The sequence below is a fragment of the Miniopterus natalensis genome, chromosome 4 (assembly GCF_054644295.1).
Source record: "Miniopterus natalensis isolate mMinNat1 chromosome 4, mMinNat1.hap1, whole genome shotgun sequence".
NCBI classification, from domain to species: Eukaryota; Metazoa; Chordata; class Mammalia; order Chiroptera; family Miniopteridae; genus Miniopterus; species Miniopterus natalensis.
The window spans coordinates 36,365,473-36,375,360 of record NC_142084.1 but is presented as its reverse complement, the minus strand read 5'-3'; the positions used below and the strand labels follow the sequence as shown (position 1 = coordinate 36,375,360).

General features: G+C 47.5%; 1 protein-coding gene across 1 annotated transcript in view; it reads left to right on the top strand.

Annotated features, from left to right (window-relative positions):
- Positions 1-232: 232 nt before the first annotated feature.
- The window catches only part of SETD7 (SET domain containing 7, histone lysine methyltransferase), a 34,209-nt gene continuing 24,553 nt past the window's right edge, over positions 233-9,888 (top strand). The window contains exons 1-2 of the mRNA XM_087815951.1: positions 233-287; positions 8,131-8,260. Coding sequence (XP_087672077.1) covers positions 248-287; positions 8,131-8,260 — 170 coding nt within the window. The 5' untranslated portion in view covers positions 233-247. The remainder of the gene's footprint in view (positions 288-8,130; positions 8,261-9,888) is intronic.

Here is a 9,888-nt window from a genome sequence, read left to right as displayed (position 1 = left end):
CCGGGGCCTCGGAGGCGAGGGGCAAGTGGGCGACGGGAGGAGGGGCGGCGGCGGCGGCGGCGGCTGAAGGCCGAGGAATCGAAAGGGCTGCAGGGGGAGGCAGCGCGAGCCAGCCCCGCTGCTCCTCCTCTTCCTCCTCCTCCCCCAAACTCGCAGGGTTCGGCCCCGGCGCTCGCCCAGCCGCCCGAGCGCCCGCAGGGACGGGAGGCAGCCGCGCGGCGCCGAGCCGGGCAGGGTCCCCGCCGCCATGGATAGCGACGACGAGATGGTGGAGGAGGCGGTGGAAGGTACGGGCCTTGCTCGGGGCCGGGGGAGGCGGCGCGAGGGCTCGGAACGCGGAAGGGGCGGCGGGCGACCCGCGCGGCGCCGGGCCCCGCGGCCGCCACCGGCCCCTCCGCGGGCGGCCCCCGCGCGGCTCCCAGGCGGCGGCCGGGAGCGCGCACTGCGCGGCGGGGCGCAGGCCGGGAGCGGCTCCCTGCGGGCCGGGCTGCCGGGCGGGCACGGCTGCTCCATCCCACCGGCCACAGCCCGCATCCCGTGCTCGGAGTTGCGAGCCCTGCCCCGCACTCTGCCCTTCCCCCTTTTCGAGGATGGGAGGGGGGGTGCGCCAGAGGACGGTCCCCTGAGACCCGCGGTCTCCGCGGAGCAATGCCCGCGCCCCTCTCCAGCCGCCAGCCCTTGCCTTCCGCCCGCCGCGGTGACCGCCGCCGCGACCCGGTGGGTCCCCCGGCGCCGCGCACGGGGTCGAACCGGGCACGTGGCGGCCGCGGCCCGGGCGGCCGCTGTCCCGAAAAGATGAAATCATCGCCCGGCGAGGGACGGCGGCCCGGACCCGGGGCTTGAACGCGCGCCGGCCGGGAGCGGGCGGCCCTCCCCTCGCTGTCCCCGGGCGAACTCCGCCGCGGCGCCCCTCCCCCGCCCGAGCCGGGGCCGCCGCGCGCTGCGGGCGCGCCGCGGGCCGGCACCGAAATTGCTGGGTGACACTGAACTTTCTGAATTCCAGGCGGTCGGCGGCGGGTGATATCACCGCCTGGGTGTCGTATTTCTCCGCCCCTTCTCTTCTAGCGCCCCTCCCCCGACTTTCTCGCCACTTTGTTTTGCCGAGTTTCTCCACCTTTTTTTTTTTTTTTTGCTAGTTCTAAAAAGCGAGGTGGGGACGTTATACAATCTCGTTGTTTGTATCATGAGATGCTAGGATTTTGTAACAGTGAATACTGGAAAATACTCTTTGGCGTATTTATTTATTTGATTCTACCCAGCCAGACGTCGTGATGTTTTGTAATGTGTGGTATTATTCCAGAATATGGGATTTTTAAAATATTTTTAACTCATATACATTCAGTATACTTATTTGTAAAACCCTAGAACCCATAATATTTCAAACTAAGCATCTGAGTACATAATTTTTATTTTTTGGTTGAATCTGGTTTCTATCTCATTTGTTCAAACAAGTTCTCATAAATGGGAAAGAAAAAGTGGCAACACTGTACAAATGCATAAAGATACATAGTTACTGCTGCATTGGGAGAACTCCATTTTTATGTTTTTATAAAACATAATTTGACTCCTTTTGCAGTGCTTTTTGGAGGTCTTAGGATGAGAGTAAGTAGAATAATACTTCTGAATCCTCTGAAAGGTATCCATTATAATGTAACTACTAAGACATATTTACCAGCTTCAGTTGCTTTAGTTTCACAATGTTGTGAACTCACAGAACTATTTATCTCTCTGATAAAGAAAGCCTATGTTGGGGCTCAGTGGGGCCCAAAGACATTGATTGAGTCCATCCATTGGAAGCCTTCTTACAATTTAAATTATTGACTCCTTGTGCCTTCGTGTTATGAAAGAGAAACGAAAAATGATCTTCTCTAATTATCGGGGCTTGCTCTCATTCTTCAAAGTTTACTTTTACTTGTGCTTATAAAATTTTAATGCAAACCCTTGGTCATGGGCAGAGCTCCCCAGATTAAACGACTTTCTCCTTTGAAGCTGTCTAGAAATATTAGTTGGTGGTCCCCAGGCTCCTTGTGAACAAGCAGCTTTAGAAATGTATCAGTGTCTTTTTTGAGCTTATCCAATGGATAGAAACAGAAGGTTCTTTATATAAAGAAGGAAGATTCTGTTTAATAGAAAACCAGAAAATGCTTGAGAATGAGAGGGGTCACTATTAATACTTATGCTGGTAAAACAAAAACAAACTCATAGATACAGAGAACAGGTCAGTAGTTACCAGAGGCAAAGGGGGTGGGGGTGGGTGGAAGGGATGAAGGGGGTCAGTTGTATGGTGACTGATAGTAATTAGACTTTTGGGGGTGATCAATTTGTAGTGCATGCAGATGAGCAATAATGTTGTATACCTGAAACTTTCATATATATATATATATACACACACACACACACACACACACACACACACACACACACACACTTAGGCTGGGACAATTTAGGCGTAAGCCTTGAATGTTTGGGGCAATCCAGGACACGTGATCACTCAGTTGTACATAATAGTGATCAGTGTAACACAGAATCTTCAAAAGTCCTTAGGGCCATCTAAGGCTCAAACTTGGACAGCGTCTAGAGTACATGAGTGTACACGCGGGAAACTGCACCGGTGGGCTTCTCTCCAGCCATCCTTGTCCTTTTTAGCGCTGTCTGTAATAGTCTTTACTTAACATCTAGCACATGCTGGGGAGACTGGTATACAGCTGGTCTGAATATCTTGGTGTTCAAGTAGCAACTAACCTACCTCTCTCCATAAACAAAGTCTCTGCTCTCAGTAGTTTCATTGTCTTAGCTATCATTATTATTATTATTATTATTATTATTATTATTATTATTGCTATAATTGTTTAATTCTTATTCTGTGTAGGTTCTGTGCTGAATGTTTCACACATGCATTATCCATTCAGTCTTATGAAGTGGGTACTAATATTATCTGAATTTTACAGAGGAGGAAACTGAGACATAGCTAAGAACTAATCCTAGGACACTCAGTGGCGTGGGGGACAGGCTTGGGCCTCCAGAGCCCCTCTCCATCCTACCCAACTATCTCTCTATGTTTTTCTTATTGTTGACTTTTAATGAGTCATCAAGTATATGAAATACTTGGGAACCAAGCCTGGAAGCAACAGTTAAATATTATGTCAGTATCACTCTTTATCAGTGGTAACTCTTTAGAGGTTGGTTCTGATGTATTTGGGGAATGAGAATTTAATTTACAGCCTCTGCAACAGACATTCTTCTTTTTCTTCCTCCTAAGAAATTTACTCTGGGGAACAAATTGGTCTGTTCAGGACTTGAAAATCTTTTGTCACATAATGTACATTTTGATTCTCTGTCTGTGTACCAGACCTGCTGTGCTCCCTTGGGAAGGCAGCCGGCCCCTGGGCCTCAGAGTCCCAAAACCTCCACCTGAGCTCCTGCTATGGATTTTTAAAAATTCTTTGAGACTCATTGGTTCAGTGGGAAGTGAGGTTGGACTTTGGAAACAGAAATATTTATTACTACATCTATGTCTTTGTCTACCCACAGATTAAAAGGTGAATACAGTGTGGTTCCTAATATAATCTCAAATAAATATATCATATCTAAACAGATGAATTATGGTGGTTGAGAGGAAATAAAAATTACTTCTGGCTTGGGAAAGAAGATAAAGAAAGAGCTCCCAGAGAGGTGGTGTGGAGTTGAGTTCAGTGCGGTGGTGGGGACTTGGTGAATAAAGATATAGAGGAGTGGTATTATGCAGGCATGTTCAGAGACGAATCTTTTGGTCCTACTGTAAAAAAGGGGCCCAGGAGAAAAGGAGAGTATGACAGGAAAAAGTGGCTGTGTCACAGGCCAAGGGCGTAGACTGTGCTGGAAGCCACAGGAAGCCATGGGGGCTCTTTGGAGCTGGGAATGCCAGGATCAGACCTCTGCTCTGGGAAGATGAGAGGGCAGTGGTGAGCAGGTGAGGCCATCACCTACAAGGCTCTTTGCAATAATCCCAATGTGCATTTATGAGGGCAGAAAAAAAATGGAAAGGCCTGGAAATATATAGGAGACAATAAAGGGAAAAAAGAATCCCCAGAACTAAGGAGCCAGAAGGAAAACAAGCATCTCAGTGTTGCTCTGCCCCAAGCCCCTCAAAATACCAAGCATATTTTTAATGTCCCCCTAACATCTTATCCTGCCTGTCTCTCATAAGCCTGCTCATCCTCTCCCTGTGGCCATATCTTAAAATTATGACCCTCATAACTAACAATTGAGCTCTGGTAAGGAATTACTTTCAAAAATCAAATTAAGTTTTCAACAACCAGTGTAAATGCATCATCATGAGGGCATGTTCTTTGCACTGAACAGAATAAGCTTGCCTTTTATTATTATTATTATTGTATAAGCAGTTCTAGTCTACAAAATCAACAGTGCATTGTAAGAGTCTCTTGTTCCTAGGGAAACACACACACACACACACACACACACACACACACACCACTCTCAGATCTCCTGTGAGTGAGCCTGAGGCAGAAGCAGCCTGGTGTCTGATGTGGAGAGAGTCACTGCACAGAACAGACAGGCCTGGGTCTCATCGGGTTAAGGAGAAAGCTCAGAGGGAACTCACAGGGAAAGAATTCACTTTCTATCCATTCAGTAGAGAGTGATCTCTAGAACAAAGTGCAAAAGTAGACTGTGAGACCCTGACATTTTTTCCCCTTTTTCTAACTTCTATAAATATTTAAAATCATGCTGCAGACAGACAGACTGCACAGGAGCTGGGACAGCATTATCAACACAGAGCAGTCATCCCAGTGAACCTCCCTTGTTGTCTGGCCTGGTGTTCAGCCTCCATGTGGTAGGAACTGACCTGGAAGGCTGTTGGCTGACTTGGTACGTTTCAGAAACTGAGCTCGCTAGAGCAAGGAGGACTAGTGTTTCTCACTGAGTTAGGTAACACTTGGAAGGGGCAGGAATTTGTGACCAGGATATGCCAGTGCAAGTCCTGGAGGCTCTACAAAAACTACCTTCACTACAAAGGCTCTTCCACTTCTGTACCTGGGACCTGGATGCACCTACCTGTTTAGAGGTACCTGCTTCCACCGTCAGCAGGGAAGCAAGGGGCTAGTTTCCCTTCTCTAGAGAGAAAGGGAACTGAAAGACTTAGGAAGGGGCGTTCAGCATTCAGTAGCGCATTCGGAGCAGTTGATGTGCTTCCTGGGCAGGTCATGTAGCTCTGGCTTCCTCGCCTATACAGTTGGCACTTGGAAGATGGTTGTGGGGTTCCATTTAGATAACAGGAAAGCACACAACCCAATGCCAGATGCATAGGAAGGAACACAAACTTTCTCCTTCTTTGTGTATCAGTTTCCTCTCCATTAAATTGACTATTACTGACAAGACAAATACGACATGCTCTATTGTCCAGATGGCATCTGAACAAGAGCCGTGCCAGAGGCTCCTCTAGCACTGACGTTGAAAGGAGAGGTGAGGGCACAGCAGCCAAGTCTCTTATCCCTACATTTCTTTCTAAGGAAAATCTCTGCATTGTTATTGTTTGGGTTGGATTGCTGTTTTATATATTACGTTCTGTGGCTAGGACAATGAATCCAGGCTGTTAAACATTCAGGGTGGAAGTCTTGAATGATGACAACCCTTAACATCTAGCTCCTGTTCATTGATCCTGATCATTGATCACATCTCCTTTGGAAGAAAACAACAAACTGGCCAGCACGGGGTCCCACAGTGGTCTGATAGAGGGAGATTTCAGGACTTTCTCTCACAACAAGCAACCTAACACCTTTAAAATGGCAGGGAAGCATCAGGTGTCCAAGCACCTCCTTCTAAACACATGATGTCACCAGAGAAATGGCCGTCGTTCAGCAGCTCCTCTCTGTTCCTCTCTCCTTGGAGACTAGGAAGGTGATGAGACTCCTCTTCACTGACCTGTCGAAAGAGGCATTGAAACAAGTAGCCTCGTGGAGCGAGGCTGATATTTCTGCTTTCATCTCCATTGGGATCAGCACTGACCCTCAAGTGCTTTTAGTGTGTTATATGACACTTTCCATTTTCTCTAATATATAAATTCCATTGCTGCCGGTGCATCTGCAGTGTTTTATGCAGAAATAGGACAGGACTATTGTGACTGGGGAAAGGTGAAGATGAATTTACATTGGGTAGTTTTTTTTCCTTTCAGTGTTCATGGTTATCATAGTATTTCTCTTAATCTAAAGTAGAATAACAAATTTCATCAAATATTAACTTTTGAAAGTCTGAAATATGTGAACTGTTTTCTATGGGGAAAGCATTTTCAACAAATTAGTAAATACTTCAATACAAGGCTAAAGTGAGTATTCTGATATTTATACCTACATCGAAAGTAAAATGCTGAATTCATAGGAATGTGAACAGCTAAAACTGAATTTGATCCCGACATTTCATAAAAGAAAGTATTTAGCTATATACACTGTTTTTTTAATGAACATAAAATAGTAGATTTAATTTATTTCAATGAGAGAAATATCATCAGTAGATAATTAGAAGATAATTGTCCAAATTATTTCACATGACTTAAGAGTCATTGAATTATGTCACATACAGTTGGGTTTGGAACAAGATGAAAGCATATGGCTCCTTTCCCTCCTGACCATTAATTTTCTGGCCCTCAGTAAAAAACAAAAACAAAAAGAAACAAAAAAAACACCTGTGTTAAGTGGAAAGGAACTGTATCAACTGTGATTTATTTAAGCAGCCACGTTTTATTGCAATATATTCTAGGTAACTCATCCTATACAGTCAGATGAAGAACTAAAATTGTTTGTTGTTATTTTCTGCTTGCATAAGAATACAATAAAAATAAAGAGCTCTTCTTTCTTTATAAGAGTGTTTACTTACCATCTCTTCCAAGGGATGATGTACTTTTATCCCTTTAGAAGAAATCATTTTGGGAGACTAAAGTGTTCATTGTGGTGACAGGGTTTGTGTTTTCTTTTATGCCTGTGAGCCATCTGGAAGCCACATTTGAGTGTTTAATGCCCCTGCACTCCCCACAGTTTTTAATGCTTTTGTACCTTTTCATCCATGACCCAGGTCATTCACCCACGAAAAAAGCCACTAGATTAACTACTGCCTTCGTTTTCACCCACCTCTGCAAAATCAGCTCACCAGAACGATTGGGGAGACACCAGTGAGGGGACTCCTGGGTTCTGTGAAATATGTAGATAATCATAAAATCCTAAACACTGACTGCAAACACAAATGTTAGAATATACCAGCCTGTGACCCAGGCAGAACCAGCAATTTAAAGATCACAGTATCAGAACTGCTGGTGATGTTCAGAATCACTGCTTAACTGGCCATGTGGCTGCCTAAATGGCCATGTAGCTGCTTCTTGCTGCATTTAAAGCAAAAGCCCTCAGAACGCAGTGGTGGAAGGTATACGACAAGGTCATTATGAGACATTCAAAGCTGGAAGATTTTGTAAAGGGAAGCAGTGAGTTCAAGTTTAAGCTTAAGTTCAGGCTTGGAAGGACTCTGAGTTCACACGTTAGCACAGTGAGGTATATAAATATCCAGGCAGTTTTAGAGATGTGGCCACGTCCTTTGTTTGAATGTAACAAATAGTGGGGTTTCCAGAAGTCCCCTGGCTAGCAGTCCTCCACGTCATGCTACATAATGACATATAAAACCATATTGTGTACTAGTTCTAGAATTTGATGACTCATTGCAAGGACAATGTACCTGGCAATAGACTATAATATGATGTTATCTCAGCTGCATTTCTGTTAAGCATCAGTTTGGAGGCCGTAATTCCTAACATGAGAGTACCAGGTGGGGAAGTACTTGGTAAACTGAACAGGCCCTGCGGATGCTGTTATCGATAAGAACTCAGTCCCCACTAAAATGCAAGCTTACTTTCGTTCATGTCTGAAATGTGCCCAAGTCCCTCCGTTGTGGGCCTGTCCTTCACAAAGTGTACAGACGGTCAGGTTGGCAGTGCTGATGTGGGCGAGGGGAGAAGGCTTTGCTCTGCTCTCCCCGTGAGCAGGGAAGGGACCCTTTGGCCCCCCGGGGGACTTGCCCGCAGCTTCTGTGCCCAACGCGTCGGTGGGGGAGCGTGGAAGATGTTAAGGTTTGCCTGTGATTCCCTTTCTCCAGGGCACCTGGATGACGACGGATTACCGCACGGGTTCTGCACAGTCACCTACTCCTCCACAGACAGATTTGAGGGGAACTTTGTTCACGGAGAAAAGAACGGACGCGGGAAGTTCTTCTTCTTTGACGGCAGGTAGCACTCACGGTTCCGTTTTGTTTTGCTTGGGGGAGGGAGGGTACCAAATGACTCTATTTGAAGGAACGATACCAGTGAAAGAACTTAAGTGGACCTTTTGATACAACTTTTAGGTGAGATGAAAGTGAGCCCACCACGTGTGCATGCACTGCTTTGGGGACAGGGAAGTCACCCCGTGGTTATGGAGAGGCCAGGCTAAGGCTTGGCTGTCATCACTGCCTCCTAGGGTGTGGTAGTCAGAGGATGCTCCTCAGTGCTAGGTGCATGGGTCCCATCTTGAACAAGTTGGTTAGGTGGTCACCCATTTCCTTGATGGATTTCACCTCTCATTCGGGTAGTCAGTCTCAAGGAAGTCACTTGAGTGTGCGTGTCAGGGGCCCGTTGGCGCAGCTCCAGCAGTGCCCGACACGCTTTTTTCCAGGTGTACCGCACACTCCATGCCTTCAGCCTGCTCTCTGTCCTCACGGTCTGGTTTCTTGCTGTCCTGCAGGGAGATTCCCCCACCTCATTGCTCCTGCAGCCTCATCAGTTTCTCAGCATGTTCCCTCTCCTCATGGGGCTGGTCAGGAAAATACTTAGCCAAGCTCTGCAGGGCCGCGTCCTCCCGGTCCAAGCAGTGAGTAAGGCGCGGGAGGTGTACAGCTCCGGCCTCACAGGCTTGTCTTGGGATAGCCCGCCTTTATGTGTGGTGCCCGGATGCTGATGCCGGCACTTGTATTTTCTATGTCCTACCTCTCGTTGAAACATCTTTACAGCAGCGTTCTTTCACGTTGCTTTCGCCTCCCCTGTGAGGACGCGTGGGGCAGAAGCTCTGTACCCTCTTGTGACGGCTGCAGTGACTGTGGGCCTTTCCCGTTTCAGGATGAGATGGGGTTGCCGGGGCTCAGCTTTGCAACGATGACTTTTAAACCTTGTCAGCTTCAGAAACAAAGAGTGTCCACGTGGCCTTCCCAAGCATTGAGAGGAAAGAGAGCCACAGAAGGGCCAGCTCTTCAGACACCTTGGTTGGGTAGCGCAGAACTGGGCTCAGCCAGCCCGGTTTCGGGACTCCGTGCACGGAGCACACTCCTCGGCTCCCGGCGCGGGGAATGACCTGGGCCCTCTCACCCTCGGGGCTCCCCTGGGAAAGGCCGTGTGTAAGCTGACAGCTGGAGGGTGAGCGCAGGGACCGGCCTGTGAGCCAAACCCCTTTTCCGTGGATGGGGTAGGTTGTTTTTGAAGATACCAACAGCTCCTCGGGCTGTCAATTATCTGATGTCAGGAGGAGTGAGGAAAACAATAAAAACCCATCATAGGACTTTTGTAAAACATTATTTTAACTATTCATTCCAACCTTCTCTTTCCCGTTGCCCCAACCCCACGCCCCACCTTTTTTTTTTTAAGCAGAGCTTTGCTTACAAACTGTACATTTCAAATGGTCAGGTATTTTGCTTCCTTCCTTTTGCCCTGCTCTGAATACCTGGCGGATACCTGAGTCCCGTGGCGGACTCTTTCAAGATCCGACGTCAGTGTTTTCTTCTCCCCTGACCCTGCCACCTGTGCAGAGGGGAACGTTTCCTGCTTCCACAGCAGCGTGTCTGCTGCTGTCTTCTGGAAAGTGTCTCTCTTTACCTCATGCAGCAATT